This window comes from Mytilus edulis, chromosome 4 (genome assembly GCF_963676685.1).
Source record: "Mytilus edulis chromosome 4, xbMytEdul2.2, whole genome shotgun sequence".
In the NCBI taxonomy this organism is placed as follows: domain Eukaryota; kingdom Metazoa; phylum Mollusca; class Bivalvia; order Mytilida; family Mytilidae; genus Mytilus; species Mytilus edulis.
Window position 1 is genome coordinate 41,226,446 of NC_092347.1, and position 19,875 is coordinate 41,246,320.

Here is a 19,875-nt window from a genome sequence, read left to right on the forward strand (position 1 = left end):
AAGAAAGAGTCAAAGATCATATTATAATGTGTACTAAGTTTTGAGTTGATTGGACTTTGACTTCATCAAAAACTACATTGACCAAAAATGTTAACCAAAAACCTTTTACCTGAAGCGGGACATACGGACGAACGGACGGACGAAAAATGAACAGAAGCATAGACCGAATAATATAATACCCCTAGGTGGGACATAAAAACGTGTTCACATGACTTACATTTAATTTAGTACTTATAATTATGCATCCGTTAGTTCAAACATTTTGATAACATTAGAATTACAAGAAACTCGTTTCAAACGACTATATTAAGCTAGGGTTTAAAAAATAAATGCTCCTACTTAATGTACAAATTATAAAAAAAAATATATAAGAAAAACCATCAGTTTGACCAAATACAATGTACATGGATTTATATTATAGATAGTACACGTTTAAAAAGATAAATACAGTGATTTTATACAACTACACTTCTGCATTACAAATGTGTGCTTCAAATAAGATCTACAATAAGTCAACATGCATAAATAGTCAATCAACCCCATATACCAGTACGTGTTGTTTTGTTTTAAATATAATTATCACTAACTTAGCTGGTGTCTTTTTCTGTGTTTATATTTATATTTTGTATATAGATATAAAACAAAAAGTGAAGTCTCAAAAATACTGAACTCTGTAGAAAGTCACTAATCAAATTGCAAAATCAAAAGCTCAAAGACGTCAAATGAATGGATAACAACTGTCACATTCCTGACTTGGTACAGACATTTTCTAGAAAATATATATATGGAAGTGTTTAACGACCTTGACTGGCTATACAGCCCTCGCACGGTCGGTTCTAGAAAATTGTGGATTTAACCTGATTTTATAGCATCAAAATCCATTATATCGACAATGATGAGTGAACAAAACAAACAGACATAATAGGTAAAAATGTTAAAAATACAGCAGTCAACATTGTTGTTTAATCTTTATCATTAAATTAACATACAATTACGTAACAAAGAATAGGTATAAAACATACAAAATTAAAAATAATTTCATCTTTCATCTACAAAAATAGGTGTTTTTTTTTCGTTTCGTGTTTTGCCATAGCCTAGTCAGTTTGTCTTCGACTTTTGAGTTTTTATATTTCTTTCGTAACTTCCATTTCTCTTGTTGTGCTGTATTATTGGTGAATGTTAGCCGTAAAAAAGTATTAAACTAGATTATGCAATCCTAGATTTAATCAGTCTGCAAGATCTGTAAATCTAATCATCATTTTCTCAATTTGACAATGTATGTCCTTGCTTTATATAATTCTATCTCTTTAAATTAGAAAGCGGATTCGATTTTATTTAAGCATAATACTATCTGATTTAAGTCTCATTCATTTATACTTGTAATCAATAATGTAGTAAAATTCTTGAATGAACATTTTTTTCTGTGTTTTAACAGGAAGAAAATATATGTAAAATCAGCCAACTTCTAATCAAGACATTCTACCTAATCTAATTTCTAATACATGTACATGTACAAATAAAATATACTATTGATTTGCTTATAGTCGTTCCAGTAATAAAACTATACGTACATGTCTATTACATATTATTGACACTCTTGGCTTTTCTTCTATTTAGATTTTTGCATTCTTGATTACTTGCAGTCCAGAAAAGCGCTTCTGACGCAACCTATTTATAATTGTGTTATTTTCATTTTGCAATCATATTGAAATTATTATCTTCACGCAAAACAAAGTATAATCATAGAATGCATACACATAAGACATTCAATATCCACAAAGGTGTCGATATCACATATTAAATAAGGGACACATTAAAAAACACCTCCGGTTTTCGGGATTTTCTCGCTGGTTGAAGATCCATTGGTGGCCTGCGGCTGATTTCTGGTCTGTTGTCGGGTTGTTGTCTCTTTGACATATTCCCCATTTTCATTCTCAATTTTATTAGAATACAACTTGATGTGAATGACGAGAAAGGTCTAATGAAAGTAGAAAATACACCTTTTATCGTGCTTTTAACAGTAAATTCTATACATTGAAACTTGCATTTAGAAATTTGACTTGATTGTATGGTTATCTCTGAGATTATTAATGCTACTTACACCATTTTGGCTGGTCCAGAATCAGCTAACTATCCAGTTGTTGTCTGACGGGGCGAAATCGATACCTACTTTTTTAAAAGACTTATCAGATAAATGTCAATCTTGATATTTGAAAATCCACAGAATGATTGCACACATGTTAAAGTTGTGCATCTGTTTTTATGGAATTATGGTTTTAGTATTTGTTTTCCTATTTTTTCTAGACTTGGAAACTTACTGATTTTTCACCATAAATTGTCCAAAAGGTGGGAGCATTTTTTTTTAAAACCTATATTTTTGGAACTTCATGAAGAGGTAGCAAAACTATTGGGGTTTTGTATTTTCTGTTTTGAAAAGTACAAGATTGTGTTTAAAACATTCCCAATTAATATTTACATGAATTTTACATGTTAAGTGTTGATCATTCCCCATTGTTAAAACAACAATCTGCTAAACCCATTTATTTTTCGATATTCATATGCAGTTCTACGTTCGATGGTTTTCATAAAAATAAAAACTTTTATACGGATACAAGTGATGTTCCAAAATTGTAGTTTTATTATAATTCCAGTTTAATAATATTTATCAAGTCTTACGTTAAAAAACATATATTGAAATACATTTGTTTAATGATTCCAAAGCCTTCCTGATATTTATAATATATAAATAAATGTGAATTCAATATTATTCATAATTATTATCAATGGTTTTGTTTAGGTTGTTTTGGACCATTCAGGAATCAATTAATATCTTACTAATCCCTCTACAAAATAAACTGTTTCTTTGCTTAAAAATGTTAATTCTAATTCAATGTACTGACTGCACAAAAAAATACATGCAAAGATCAAACACATTTTTTTAAAAGTGGCTGGGACAAGAAAATACGATTTTATTGAAAAACGCCCATATACCGTGATCTTACTACGCTCCCAGCAAGAACGTCAATATCGTGATCCATATAAATACTGTATCATTCCTTCTTTTTTCATTGATACGTAGAGTTTTTCGGAAACAGCGCAGTCATGCTACCAAAATCTACGTAAGGATAAGGGTAGATGTAGAGACAGAGGGAGATCTGATAGTAACGAATCTTGATCCAGAAGATAGTATGTCGAACCAACCAATCCAACCTGAATCACAACTTATTGCTGATGCATCAAGATCAAATGACGATGCTTGAGTGAACGATAGTAGGGATGACACAGATGTGTCAAGAATAATTGAGCCGTTGGCAAGAGAAGAGGTCCAAATTACATACAGACAAACAAAAACTGGAGAGCTTTTATAAATTTTATATATATGACAATGATCATGACAATGAGCATGATGATCGTAGTATGAACGTAAGCGTGATGTGGTATAAACGTGGTAAAGTAGTCGTGGAAGCGTGTTTTGGTTGCGGTAAAAACGTGATGGTCGTAGTGACTGAGGTCGTAGTAAAGTCGCTGTGAGATCGTATCGCAGTCTCTCCGACTAGAATCGCGCTTTCGCTACGATTGTACAGCGACCTTTGAGATTTTACCCCGACCTTACTGCACTATCACTACGCTTCTAACACGACCTGATTTCGCCACGACCACACCACGATTGTTTTGAACATGTTCAAAGTTGGCCACGCTCATCACGATCATCAAGACCTCACCATGAACGTGCTACGACCTTACTGTGATTTGCACGATCGCACTACGATAGTCAAAATTTTCATTTATTTCACAGATCGTAGTCCGATCGTGGACTATTGGGATAAAGTAATGAGTACATGTTTTTGTTATAAATACATTGTGTACAATATATATCTATATATTGATATACTATTGACTGTACACCTGTAGATCATTTGTTACATATGATGATACTTATCGTTATGAAAAGTGGTGTAAGTAAACAAAAAAGTAAAGAAACCGGAAATTGCTACTCACATATCATTGTTCCTTAAGTCAAAGGGTTATCATTTATTATATAGAATGATCGTGTAAATAATTTAGGGAAATCTGTTTTTCTTTACGGTGAAAAATTAGGGTAAAAAGTATAATTCGGCATAAGAACGATAACTCTAAGCTTATATATAGTTGGAAGAAATAATATATAATATGAGATGAACATCAACCCAAACATGAATAGAAAAGACATTATATACGGTTTCCAACAATGGAAAAACAAAGAGAATAATTGGCAATAAATGCCGAAGATGCAATGGGTAAAAGAATGGACAAACAAAAAAAGAGTATAATTTGGAGCTAAAATAAAAATAAAATATATGAAAATATGGAACAATATGTCATTAATAGAAAAAAAAATGTCTATTTGAGAGGTTTACGCATATTTTATGCGCATTTCGTTCTTTTTGTTTTTTAATTTTAAATGGATCGTATTTAGCGTATAGACTATTAATTATTTTTTTCATCAGAAAACCAAGCTTATTATTAGCTTAGTTGTCAGATTTTAAGCACTGACATGATTTATAACAAATCTTTCTGAAATTGTTTACCTGCAAGAAGGGTTCTCTTTCGATTGGCATTAAAACACTTGCAATTCGGCTGTGCTGGATGAACATATACACAGCCACGTCCGATTTGAGAGGGCGGTGTAAAGGAGTCCCGCGCTCTTATCACGTTAAGAAGCTTCTTTCAGGGGTCTGTATGTGTGCCTATTGCAATGCAATAGTTCTGTCCATATGCAATATACCCTTGCTTTCCAGTGGCAGTTTAAACCCGACATTCATCACGAGCTGCCTCTATTACGAGACCTACCTTTTGTTCATGTTGTTAATTTATTATCGTCCCGAACTTTCACGAAATATGTATCCCTCGACAACAAGCCACTAACAATTAATCAACAAACATTGACCGTTTATAAATTAGAAAAAATATACAGAAACTATTTTGAAGGTTAAAAATCCTTCAAATGTTTCGGTTCTTACACATCCATGGCTTTCAAATATTTCAATTGATATAAATTGTATTATTATTTGGAAATAAAACAAAGGCGGATTAAGCGTAATGATTTTTTTTATTTTGTTATTGTATTATTTTTGGGGAGGCTTATATATATATTTTAGTAGATTATATTTGTTAATAATATTTTTTTGTTTCTGTTCCGTAGTTTTTATGCCCCCTGATGTATACATTATGCATTGTGTATAATTCTAGTAGTATCTGTTCTAAAATATCATTGATCTCGTTTCAAAGTAACTAGAACACACCCGCGAAATCGCGGGGTTGAAAGTATGTAAACTGTTGTAGCATAAACTTTTGTAAAAGATTTTATGTCTGGAGAATTTCAGAAAAGGTTTCAAAAGTTGTAGCTATATAGGTACTTGAAGACAGGATAATTATTTTAAGCCCTCTCCCTTATTTTTTTTTTTGCTTTCTGTTAAATTCCATGATTTTGGCGTTACTCTATACTATCATACTATGAACATACGTATTTTATAAATAAAGTGTATTTTCAATTATATAGAGAGTCTCTTTATCATGTTTATATCATAGGAGTATAATCATACTAGTATATGCAGAATAATGCGAAAATAATTGTCCTGCCGCCGAGTAATTATGAAAATTATATGTTTAAAAGTTTATAACCGGAAGTCTTGTCTCTGACATAAAAGTCGGTCTGATGACGGAAACAATATCCGTACATCTTTTTTTCGTTTTTCTCCCCTAATATACCATACTGAATACTCATAAGAATAGATGACAAATGCGACTATGCGTGGTACCTATAGGAAACGGAGGCATGATGATTAATTTATTGCGGAAGGAAGAGAAACGACACACAAAATGAGGTCTTCTCGTTTAATAGTATAGATATTCAAAATTAGAATTATCTACCTTTGCAAAAACTATCGAATTCTACGTTCCATTGTTTAATGCTAAACAATGTTTATTTTTTAGTTCCAATTGCAATGTCAGTGTCTACAATCACTTTGATTATAAATAAAAATGTAGTAAAGTTTAGTTTAAGAGATGAGGATACCAACATGGCACCGAATTTAGCTTAATATGAACAGGTCATAACTAAGGTGTAATAAGTATGTTTGACCTTGTGTGTTCCTTGTTATTTGTCTTTGTACATGTGTGAACGTGTGGTTTGCATAGTTCATAAGGTTAGGAAAAGATTAGTGTCATATTCAAGACAGTGATAATGATCACGAGAAAGTGCATTCCAGGTTTATAACGCGCCAAGTAGCAAATATAATTAAAATGGAAATGGGAATTGTGTCAAAGAAACAACAACCCGACCAAATGTAGAAAACAGCCCAAGACCACCCATGGGTCTTCTACACTCGGAGGCGGGCTTCAGCTGCCCTTAAACAGAAATGTTGTCACCAAAATTGCAAGTCGGATACAAGTCCCTCATTCTAATATATACATTTTCAGTAAATTTTCATTTGCACTATGCAAGGTACTTTTTGGGAGCAAAGCAGGTTTTAATTTACAATTAATTTGTATGGAATTAAGAATAATAGTTTATTGTTTTGATTTGGCCATCCTTGTCCTTATCTTTAGTCTTCGTGATACAATGGCCTTGATCTATTAAAAATGATAAAAATTGCATGGAAAGGGATTTTAGCAAATTTGATCTTTTTTACATATAAGGTATATAAATTTCAGGATGAATCGAAATAGATTCGTCAGAGGTCAGCAGGATTTCGATCATTATGACATTTGATAAATTTCTGGGTGATCAATAATGGATATCAAGCAGACATATTTTGCAATTGAGTTTCTTGATATGCACAGACGGCTTAATGCCAATTTTTTTTTACTTTATGATACTGAACAAGCTAATATAACTTGTAATTGCAAAATATTGTAATGTAAGCATTCAAATAAGTTGTATAAAACAAATTGTTCCTCGATATAAAACTTCTTTTCATACCATTAAATATTGACTGATTGATTGAACTGTGTTTCATCAACTACTAAGCTTTTTCGTGGGACTCATTTTTTGTTGGTGTTTGAAGCCGGAGTGCTCGGAGAAAAACATCGACTGTCGGTTCCAAAAACTGATAATCGTAGTCAACTAAAATTTAAGACGAGCGCACGTGCTGCATGCTGAATTCTTAAAGGACTAAATAAGTTGAAGTTATACTAAGTATCTTTACTTTGAAGTAGTATTCACTGAAGTATACACTGTTTTCGTGCTACACAATTGTCAAGTAATAATGTAGTGTTGTCATTATGCAGATTACCACCAACCGCCGGCGATGTTCCAGTCTCGTCAATCTTATCAACTTCTGCACCCATTTTTATTAATATTTCTTCTATGTTTTTAAGACCCATATTGTATGCAATATGTAGTGGGGTAAAGCCTCTTGTATTGCACTGATTTATTACAGCACCGTGCTCAAATAACAATATAACCATGTCTTCATTACCTTTTTGACAAGCGAGATGTAAAGGTGTATTATTATTCTCATCGCCTTGATTAATCATAGCACCATGTTTGAGTAATATTTTTACTAGATTTATGTTTGTATTACCGCTTTTACTTGCAAAATGAAGAGGTGCTAAGCCTCTGCTATTGCACTGATTTATTGCGGCGCCGAATTCGCATAACAATATTACCACGTCTTCATTACCCTCTCTACAAGCCCAATGTAATGGTGTATTTTCATTCTCGCAACCTTTATTTATTGCTGGGCCATGCTCAAGTAACATTTTAACAATATCATAGTGATTTCCAACACAAGCGTTATACAGTGGTGTCTGTCCCGTATTAGTATCTTTATTGATGTCTGCACCGTTATAAATTAATACTTCAGCTATATCTTTAAAACCTTTCCAACTAGCTGTGGCTAATGGCGTCCATCCATTATTTTCACATTTGTTAACATTGGCATTGTACTCGAGTAATAATTTTACTGCATCGAGTTGACCAGAATGACAAGCTGTGTACAGTGCTGTTTTTCCATCAACCATCATCTTGTTAACTTTTGATTTGTGTTTAACAAGCAGTTTGATAAGGTCAGTATTTCCGTCAAACGATGCCATGTGTAGTGGATACCAACCATAGTTGTCACATATGTTTACTTTTGCATGATTTCGTAACAATATTTCAACGACTTTTATATATCCGAAATTACAACTTTGGAGTAGAGATGTATATCCTTCATTGTCCTTTTGATTAATTTTAGCACCATTTCTAAGAAAAAAATGCGTCAGTTCGTGATGGCCATGAATAGAGGCGTTGTGTAAAGGAGATCTATGACCAGTATCAAGTGAAAACAGCTGTTTTTTGTTTTGTTCTATTAAGTATTTTGACGTATCATAATAACCTTTTGATGCTGTGACATGTAGTGGAGTTGTGCAATCAATCTTTGACGTAGAAAATTTTACGCTCGACTTATCTATGTATTGCATTAACAAATTTCTGTATTTTTCAAATTTCATTTGAATGCTAGCAAAAACCTCCCAGTTTTTTCCGTTTTCAATATCTTTTAAAATACGTTCGAAATACATTCTTTCTAATTCAGCGGTAATCAAAATGGTACAGTCACCATGTTGTTCGTTGAGAGAGTCTAACTGTAATCGACTACTAACAAAAGCTGATTCTCCATGTTTTAAAATACACCGAATTATAAAGTTTCCTACAGTAAGCGAAATAATGTCAAATATTTTATCGTGTTTAGTACAGAATATAGACGCTGTTTCTGTAAGGTACATGTTTTTTAGATTTTTTAGATTTGACAAAACTGAAGTTTTCGACAGAAATTTCTTGGTATCCATTTCATCAGATAAATCATTTAACATGATATTGTATTGATCATTTCCAATCTGACGGTCTTCTTTCTTGATCAAGTTATTAGATAAAACCAAGAGTGACAGAGCTATGAACGATACGTCTTTCTTACTTTTCATGTTTTCAATTTCATTTTTTATAAACTGATTTGGGTTTCGAAAGAAGTCAACATCTTCCATCTTATTTTCTTTAAACATAACACAAAGTAAAGGAAAAAAGTTGTATATCATTATGGTTTCATCATTCAGGTTAATCACGACATCATCAGTAAGATACAACTTGCTGATTTCTTTTCGTTCCATTAATGATAAATTTGTTTCATTGGAATGCAAGTTAAAATGGAAAAATGATAAAATTGATAAACTTTCGCGTACAACGTCATATAAATCTGATCTACATGTCACCATTATTTTTAGGACTTGATTTCTTAATAACATCTTAATACGTCCTGTCTCTGATTCCCAGAAAGTAAAGTTGAATTCATTCAAAGAATATTTACCGAAAACATCATCAAAAACAAAAAGTTGTTTAGAATTAGAATTCGTAAGTTTTATCAACTCTGATGGTAACCAAATTGGTACTACTGTGTAGTTTTCTGTTTCTTGCATGTGTATAGCTACGTAATAAGCAAGTGCAGATTTACCAGATCCAGGAATACCTGTTATTATAGTGCATTGGTTGTCTTTAACCACTTCAATTAATGTGGTAGCAGCCTCAGTCACATAGAACTTCTCTAATTTCTTTTCCATTCACACATATGTTCGTTTTGAATTGCTACAATATTCAAATTTGATCAATAATATTGGAATAAATAGTCTTAACAATAAAATACATTTCTGAACTATAAAAGAGGGACGAAAGATACCAAAGGGACAGTCAAACTCATAAATCTAAAACAAACTGACAACGCCATGGCTAAAAATGAAAAAGACAAACAAACAACAGCACACACGACACAACATAGAAAACTAAAGAATAAACAACACGAACCCCTCCAAAATCATGGGGTGATCTCAGGTGCTCCAGAAGGGTAAGCAGATCCTGCTCCACATGCGGCACCCGTCGTGTTGCTTATGTGATAACAAATCCGGTAAATAGTCTAATTCGGTAGGTCACATTCAGGAAAGGGAAGGGGATTGTAGTTACGACGTAAGGAACATATCCGTTATCATTTGTGATACGGTTATTCCATAACGGTCAACCAACTCGTGATGATGTCCGTAAAATTAGTGCAATTGAGATCTAACAAAACATGTTTCACCCCATCGTTTTTTATTTGCATCTATCACAAGTCAGGGTGCGAAATTTTTCTCAATTGATTGCCTTTTAGTGTTTTCTGATCTTTTGGTCAACGATGTACTCTGCTGGGAAACTTGCAAAAAGTACATCTGAAATGCGACGTTACAAACTTCATATTTTAGCAACCATGGAAAGCAGATGGACATACTCTGGGAGAAAAACAACATGAACTGGAGAAACTGCACTCTACTCTTGAAAAGTCGATGAGCAACATGATAAAAATATGGCACTTATTTTGAAGAAAGGAATGACGAAATATTCAATGGAGTGGAAGATCATAGATAGCAGACTGATTATGGCAAGACTAAAAGGGAAACAAGGCAACATTAATATACTACGATGTTACGCTCTAACAAACGATTCAGATATATTGATGATGTTTTTTTCCCTTGTAGTCCAAACTTTTCTGATTGGGTCCATTAATATATCCTCCATAACTAGAAATGAAAAAATACCAACAGACACGGCTTATTCCTATAGTAGAGAACAATGCACAGAATGGCAATAGCAACTGTATATAAATTTTGTCGACTTTGAGAAAGCGTTATAATCCTGGTACCTTTGATAACTATTGACAGCATCCACGGGACAGTCTTTGGCAATTATTACGATCATATGAAATTCAACAACATCATAAAAGCATTATACAACAGAGTCCGATGCAAAGTTGGATACAGTGATATATATACTTCAAAGTAAAGACAGGAATAAGGCAAGGGTGATCATCTTTCAGTACGTGCACCCTTAGGCGTTACTGTTTGACATGAACTTGACCGATCGGTAAATGATCGGTGACAGATGTTTAACTGATCGATGAGTGATTGGTGATCGGTGACCCATATAATCCGCCAGATAAGTCAAACAAGCTATGTGAGAGAAACTGTGACAATAGTCAGCGATAGATCAGTACATTAATTTTATGCACGGACACGTATATATTTAAAATTCTTATGCAAACCGAACTCCACAGTGTTTACATTCGACGAACGCGGACCTATACGAAGACACCTTTATTCGTTAATTTGTAATCAGCTTAGTTGCAATAACAAATAAAAAAAATGAAAATAGCTTTTCACTTATCATGTGTATCACTTCATATTCTTTTATTTAAATTTCAGCTAAATAAATAACATAAGTGCAGAATAACGATATCCTCAGAATATTATTTTACCACTTATCAGCTTATTAGAGGTAAAATGTTACATGTATCTACACTCTTCATCATAGTCACAGACTGAATAATTAGACAAACAACTGCTGATGCACCAAGATGAATTTGATTGGGCACGTACACCACTTGATGGATGGACCTATATTTCGCTGACGACCTAGCAATAATGTATCACACACACTGACATATTTGAGATAACACCACAGAACTACATAATAAAATTGAGAATGGAAATGGGGAATGTGTCAAAGAGACAACAACCCGACCAAATAAAAAACAACAGCAGAGGGTCACCAACAGGTCTTCAATGTAGCGAGAAATTCCCGCACCCGGAGGCGTCCTTCAGCTGGCCCCTAAACAAATATATACTAGTCCAGTGATAATAAACGCCATACTAATTTCCAAATTGTACACAAGAAACTAAAATTAAAATAATACAAGACTAACAAAGGCCAGAGGCTCCTGACTTGGGACAGGCGCAAAAATGCGGCGGGGTTAAACATGTTTGTGAGATCTCAACCCTCCCCCTATACCTCTAACCAATGTAGTAAAGTAAACGCATAACAATACGCACATTAAAATTCAGTTCAAGAGAAATCCGAGTCTGATGTCAGAAGATGTAACCAAAGAAAATAAACAAAATGACAATAATACATAAATAACAACAGACTACTAGCAGTTAACTGACATGCCAGCTCCAGACTTCAATTAAACTGACTGAAAGATTATGATTTCATCATATGAACATCAGGCACAATCCGTCCCGTTAGGGGTTTAGTATCATACCATCATAACATATATGAGAAGAACATAACCCGTGTCATGCCAACAACTGTTTTTAGAATAAATGTGTTTAGTTCCGATGCAAAGACCTTATCAGTGACTCAATATTAACGCCAAAATATGCAATCTTTAATGACTTGACAACAGTATCGTAATGATATCCCTTCTTAATAAGTCTATTCAAAGGTTTTGTAAGTTTCTGAGGTGAATACTGACACCTTCTGGAACAGATGGGTATCAAAATCATGACGCTAAATGTGTACAATACAGGGTCAGTTTTACTGGATGGTAAAACATTACCACATGTTGACACCTTCACATACCTTGGCTTAGCAGCACTATCATTACCAATGATGGAACAGAACCTGTTTTTAAAAGACGACTATCAAAGGCAGGGTCAGCTCTTAACAACCTGTAGGCTGTATGGAAAACTGGCCATCCGGACCAAACGTTAAAGATAACAGCAGATACGTGTTGCCTCTACTATTGTATGGTTCAGATTGTTAAGGAATGACACATCACTACCAAAATAATCTGTCTGTATACCAAAAGCTTCCAGACGATTCCAAACTTTTGGCCACACAAATTTTAAAACCGAAACCTTCTTTTTAGATACCAACAATAAGAAATTGCAACAACTATAATGAAAAAAATGATAGAGGTCGATTGGTCATGATCTACGGAATAACTAGAAGGATGTTACTAAAAATCTTCGTTATTGTCCTATAGGCCAATAGCGTACACGGGCAATATTATGTAAGTAAGTAAGTAAACATATATAATACAAATTAATAGCAGAACACATGAAAAAAAAATGTTTCCTAATATAACTTTACGCATTTTATATATGTTATTGCATTGATTGGATTGATCGTTTGTTTGATTAGATGGTTTATTGAGAACTCAATTAATTGAACACAAATGACTTTTTCAAAGAAAGATAACTGCTTCTTCCAAGGATGAACACTCCAATAAAAATGTTATTGAATTAACCTTAATCAAATTCTTTTTTCATTAGGATCCCTGGCTATTTTAAGTGTCCTTTGTCCACAACAATCAATCAATCAATCAATCAATCAATAAAGCATGCAAATAAACAACACACCAATAAATTAATGGATTATATGAATGATCATACGAATCTCCTAACTAATTCATCGATATAAAAAATTCGCATTTATGCAAACATTTTATCATTGAAACAACAAAGCATTTAACTAAATGCAATTTATAATTCTAAGATTCCCTCTTATTTAAATGTGTAAACTTAAGTCTTTGTGCTCTTAATTGCCAAGTGTTAAACATTTATTTAACATGGATACTTAAATGAATTTATTGGTGTATAATCTCGACCAATTCACTCACAATCAAATAGAAGTCCAAAGGACTTTTATGATATGTTGGGGAGTGACTTGGTCCAGTTTATACAACAATAAATTCCTTTAAAAACGCGTTTAAACCTTATACTTCTTTAAGATAAGGTTTATATTTTTCAACACTCGTAACATCTAACACACGTAATTTGTATATTTGTGTCATTGAATATGCCTGGCGCATGAATATATTTGTTGGTTAACGCAAAAATATGTACTCATTTAAATTTGCTATCTGATTAAAAATAAACAACAAAAACTCGTATCTCATTCAAACGAATGTTTTTGTGTTTATCATTTAATTTAGCGATTAAGGTGCAGTGAAAAAAAATTTTGTTCACTTCGATGTTATTATCGCTGCCATCTTGTTAACATTGGTTATGAAAATAATTTCGGTCAACGTCGTCTATCAAAAATTAAATAACGTCAAGATCAACTACCGGAAGCATTCTCGACAAATAATATAAACGTATTCCTTAATATGCAAATCACAAAAGAATTATAAAGAAATATATAAACATATACTAGTATTCCAGTTGTGGTGGTCATGTAAATAATCCTCTTTGAAAACTTACATTGCATATTCTGTCGGTCCAAACTCAGAGTTTCAACTTGATCAGTAAGTTCTTCCATTTGCTTTTCTTTTTTCACAAACTCTACATATATCTCATGGAAAGAATGATCCAGATCAACCCTTTTCAATGTTTCGCAATCTGATTTCATAGATGGACAGAGAATTTCTATAGCCTGAAAGAATAACATGATTATTACTTTCTCTAAGTTATTTGGCTAGAACTTGCAGGAGACCATAACATGTAAAGATATACGTTAACATTAATAAAAATTAATCTTCATTATCATGAATACAACAGCAGAATGCATTAGCTTCTTTAATTACAAGTACGAATACGTAACTATATATTACAATTGACATAAACATAATATCTGTTCTATTACTACCCTGAATTCTTTTGTGTGCTGTCGGAATTGAAAGTCACAAAGGGTAAATACCTCTACTGTAAAAATATTCAGAGTAAAACATAGAAAATTATATTTGTGACATGTAAATTATGTCTAAATGTTACTACTACTGGATCGTTACCTCTGTTGATGAACGAGGGTATCACAAGCCTAGGGGCCAATTACTCGGAACTTGTACGAAACAACGGATATTGTTTTGATTGAAATTTGTAGTTATAAGTTTTGGAAACTGTTTTAAATTAGTGAATATATATCCCGCATGCCAATATCTGATTCCTTGACCAGATATGGTATTACTTTAGGTTGTTTGTTTTGATTTGATTGACTCTGCATTTTGTACTAGGTTTTGGATTTTCAAATATGTTGACATAAAGCAACACTGAAGAGACATTAGTTGTTGACATGCGCATATGGTAAAGTAAAAAAACCTGTTCATGATATTATTATGATGTTAAATATATGTTGTGTACAAGTTATTATTTTGTACAAATTATAATTTGTACAAAAATATTGTACAAATTATAATTTGTATTTTGCCTTTGTACAAATTATAATTTGTTTTTTGCCTTTGTACAAATTATAATTTGTATTTTGCCTATGTACAAATTACAATTTGTACAAAATTTGACAAAAATTCACTTATAACTTGAACAACAGTTTTAAATATGAATTTTGGTGAAAAATGCATTGATTCACAGGATAGAATTGTAATTTACTGACTACACATTAAACCTTATTAACAAAATACACCGTTTTCATACAACTACAAAAGGCAGATTGATTTTCGAAATTTTTGAGAGAAAAAAGTAAACAAATACGATTTTTTCAAATGTTTAATACATAAACCACTTTTCCTTTAGACAAAAAGTATCATTTAATAGAACTGCATAATAAGTTCTTGTCGCTGTTTGGATGGCTTTTTTTTTAAATTCAGAAACTTTGCAAAAACGAGTATATTTGTAAAATTTGATATTATGGATCGTGAAAGATCGTGAAAAGGATCTCGAAATATTTGTTGCCACTTATTCGTTATTTCAAAAAGTCAAAGCAAACAATCAAAGATTTCTTTAAACAAGTGATAATTTAGATTTGTAATTGGTACATCAAAAGATTGGATTTACATGACTTATTCCTCTTCAATTTTGTTTGTGAAAAGATAGATAGTTCAATGCCATTAGGTCTGATGATTTTATAATACTACACCAACTTGTTTTCTTATAAAAATAAAAGTCCGTCTGTCTTTTCTGCATAAGCTTTATTTTGTTTTTAAAGTATGTATTGCTTCAACTGATTTCCGTTAAGTTTTATGCACAGTCATAGATATTTATAAAACAAAGATCCTTGTTGAAAAAAAAACATTGATAAAAACGACAGAAATACAACTGACATATTCCTGACTTTAGCAATGTCATATTCCTAACCAAATCGTGGGTTTAATCTCGCTTTCTTTCTGGTATATTAATTTGTCTAAACGTCTAACTGAAGCAGTGAAATACACATTTTTATTCACAGAATCGGTTCATGAGCTTCAACGCTAGCTATGTGAAGGAGTTAAAATTTGCCTGTAAAACAGGTCGTCATCGATTTGAGAGTCAAAAAATGTTGTGCAATACCCGATTCCATAAACCACTACACCACCTGCTTAAACGAATGATAAAGAACTACTTTTGAATTTTGTAACTTAGATGTACTGTGAGGTCATTTAATAGCAATTCAATAATGTGTATCAATGCTTTTTTCACAAAAATCCATATGATAAATTATTGTACAAGTTATAAGTGATTTTTTGCCCGTTTTTGTACAATTGTAATTTGTACAAGCACTTTTTGTACAAATTACAATTTGTACAAAGTCAAAATACAAATTATAATTTGTACAATATTTTTGTACAAATTATAATTTGTACAAAATGATAACTTGTACACAACATATACATACGATATATATGTATCAAATTGAGTTATAAAGACAATAGTAATATACCGCTGTTCAAATATATAAACAGCTTAAAAAAGGGGCGAAAGATACAAGGGGACATTCAAACTCATAGATTGAAAATAAACTGACAACGCCATGAAAACAAAACCCATACAAAGTTAATACTAAGCAACAAGAACCCCACCAAAAGCTGATGGTGATATCATGTACTTCCTAAGGGTAGGCAGATCCTGCTCCGAATGTGTCACTAGTCGTGTTGCTCATCTTAATAAAAAAAAACCTTTAACAAGTCTATTTCGGTAGGTCACATTCGTGAAAAGAAGGTGGGGTTGTTGATAAGGCATTGGGAACATACCCGATATCATCTGTGAAAAAGATATTCCATAACAGTCAACCAACTCGTGATGGCGTCGTTAAAATCTACGAAGGTGGATTTCAACTTTACCATTAAGATCGCTAGATTTGATAGCTTCCTAGTAAGCTGCAAAATTCTATCAAGCAAATCATGATAGGAAATAAAGCCCGGGAATTAAAAGTTAAAAGTTGAAATCATCTCTTTTGTTGCAAAGTTTGGTTTTTATATCAACTATTGCTAATTTGCTCAATTGTTATCTTTTGTGGGTGATGTATCTTACCTTAGAAACTTCAGCAAATATTGAACTGAATTCTGCGGCAGTCATTGAACCTGAGTCGGAAATAACAATTTGATTCCTGTAAAACTTTATTCTGGATAAAGCCGCTCCTTCACTCATATCAAATGGCTGTGGAAGCTGGTCTTGAATGATTAGTTGTGTCAGGTTTCGAAGAAGACAAACCATCAATGTTAGGTCGAAGTAAATCGATTGTGGATCGGAACCTAACACATATAAAAAAAGAACTTAAATAGATGTCTATTTTAGTATCAGTTTTTAAACAATGGTGGACGTTTCACATGTTTCACGAGCTCGGTAGTCAAGCCCTTTCTTGTTGACATAAAATATCATCGGTATATATGTTACAGTGAATTTGTATAATCAGTGAGTATGGAGAATCCCTGAAATTTTCAGTGTATATGTAGAATCACTAGAAAAATCGTCAGTGATTCTACATTATAACTGAAATGAAGAAATAGTTTTTTTTATTTATAAAAAGAAAATCAAATAATTCATCCTATATATCATATTAAAACATCATTCTAAACAAAGATTGTAAAATGTTAAGCACGATATATCAAAATGATACCTTTAATTTTTAAAATATTAAGTTGTTAAACACAATATTTATTAAAATGTTAAACACAATATATTAAAATAATATTCTCCACATCTGTTTTCACCACAATATCCTTTATATCGAATCAGAATTTACGACACACCTAAGAGAAATGAAGTGTTCAGTAAAATCATCTTAAAGTACACAAAAAAAGGAAATTAGCAACCTAGAACTGGTTAAAGCAAGATAGCATGGTTTGTGGCCAGGCGATATCTTATTCAGGACTTTCATAAACAATTTCCATAATGATTATGTTTTTCTGATTTCCCGTTCCTTTTAAAGCTTGCTATGAGAATATTACACCAAATGCCAGCTTCCTCTAAAATTGTGATTTATCTGTCAATCCTTAGTGTTTTTTTTCTGCTTTTTTTATACATTTAGATGCGTAAGTTCTCTCAGTTTGACTTTCTTGTCCGTTTGAGAAAAAAAAAAACACCGAAAAAAAACCAAACCCACAAAAACAGATGTTCCATAACCTTCTCCACCATTTCAAATAAAACCAGTCCTCATTACCAACGTAAAATGGCGACCAGGATATAATTAACTAAGAAAGTTTTAAAAGAACTTTAGATGACATTTAAATTCTTTTATATTAAATGCGGACGCATACATTTATTTAGGGTGAAAATAAATATTTTAAAGGTAGAAATAAATTATAATCAATTTTCATGTAGTTTGGATAACATTTCTTTTTTTTATTTAAAAAACGATTTATAAATCATCACCTCATAAGAGAAAAAGGAATGACATGTTATACCATATTAAATATAAAACGTTTTACCATTTTTTTTTGTTATTAAAACCTTCTAAAAGTCTTTAGATTTATTTAAACATTTTGCTTACATCAACCCTAAAACCGTCAAATGATCCAAGTTAGGCAATAAGGAATTCAAAACCTCAAATTTTTATAACCTGTTAAAGTACTACACATTTTCTTAAAAAGAATTAATTTATTGTGTTTTGGATCCTCTAGAAATTAAATTATTTTTCTCAACCCGAACTAAAAACCTCTTTTCAACAATGTGCCTGTCATATGTCAGGAGCCTATAGTACAGTGTTTGTCGTTTGATCATGTCTGCCATATATAGTGTTTTCATTTGCATGGATCCGACAATCAAGAATGGCTTTTCCCATTGTTGACGGCTTAACAGTTGCTTATAATTGATCAAACCCACTTCAGTTGATTTTTTGGGGATAGTTGTCTAATTGGTAATTATACATCATCTCCCTTTTTTTTCTTTTATTAAGAGTTACAATATATTCACAAACATAAAATTATTAATATATAATAAAAACAAAATAGCTTATTCTTGCTTTTTAAAATCTTTACATACATGTATAACTCTAATTATGAACATTATTCGCAATCTCACGTGGTAGATGCGCTTTTAATGGAGGTTTTCACATTTTATGATATAACTCGAGTTTGCATGGATCGACTGTCTTGGCAATCAATGGCTTATAGACCTTTTTATTTTTTTTATTATTTGTCCTTTCAAAGATGAAGAATTTTAACCGTAACTATATGTAATGCATTTGTTCATGTTATGCACTAGCTGTACAATGCTTGCATCGAATAGCTTTTAACTTTACTCTGTTGATGGTGATTGAATCATCACTGCTATGTCACAGCTATTTGCATAAGCATATAATGTTTGACAATTCAAAGTTCACTGAAATACCTAGTAAACAAGAACATACATAGAGAAGAAAATTATAAACGGTGAAACCTATTAAAAGTTAAAAACAGAAACTTAAACTGAATTTGAGAGTCCTATATTAAAACATTTTATACATTTTAGAATACCCAGACAACATCTTTTTATGAAGGAAAGTGTCAAAAATAAAATGAATAATAAATCACAAAAAGGCACTATCATATATTTGAAACCTCCTTTGTTTCAGGAACGTTTTGAAGACCCATTTTGTCACATTGACATATTGTCTCCCTTATGTCATGAATGGTTAAAAAATTAAGACTTCAAAATAGTAGCATCAAAATTAGAACTTTTAGGCGAGTGATCACAGTTTGAAAAGCTACGATATCACATTGTAGAAAACACAATGAAAAGAGAACAAAATTAAATAGTGACAAAATAAAGTTATATGATAACAAACTAACCTGATACAAACGATAACATAGGAACCAGTACAGATACCACTTACATAGTGACTTACAACTAGTTTACGTTGTGTAGTCTCAATAATAAAAAATAGAGTATATTTTAAACCTTTCGGCGTCATTTATTTTGTTC

At 32.1% G+C, this 19,875-nt stretch overlaps 1 protein-coding gene across 1 annotated transcript; it reads right to left on the reverse strand.

Moving 5' to 3' along the window:
- Positions 1–949: 949 nt before the first annotated feature.
- Positions 950–17,220, reverse strand: LOC139521877 (ankyrin-1-like). The gene is made up of 3 exons (XM_071315551.1): positions 17,005–17,220; positions 14,026–14,197; positions 950–9,598 (listed from the first exon to the last, which is right to left on the reverse strand). The coding sequence occupies exon 3, from the start codon at positions 9,571–9,573 to the stop codon at positions 7,201–7,203; it is 2,373 nt and encodes a 790-aa protein (XP_071171652.1). The 5' UTR covers positions 9,574–9,598; positions 14,026–14,197; positions 17,005–17,220; the 3' UTR covers positions 950–7,200.
- Between the last annotated feature and the right edge of the window lie 2,655 nt (positions 17,221–19,875).

Bases quoted from the DNA above. Each gene is read 5' to 3' on its own strand.
- LOC139521877 (XM_071315551.1), bottom strand. From the start codon at position 9,573: ATGGAAAAGAAATTAGAGAAGTTCTATGTGACTGAGGCTGCTACCACA.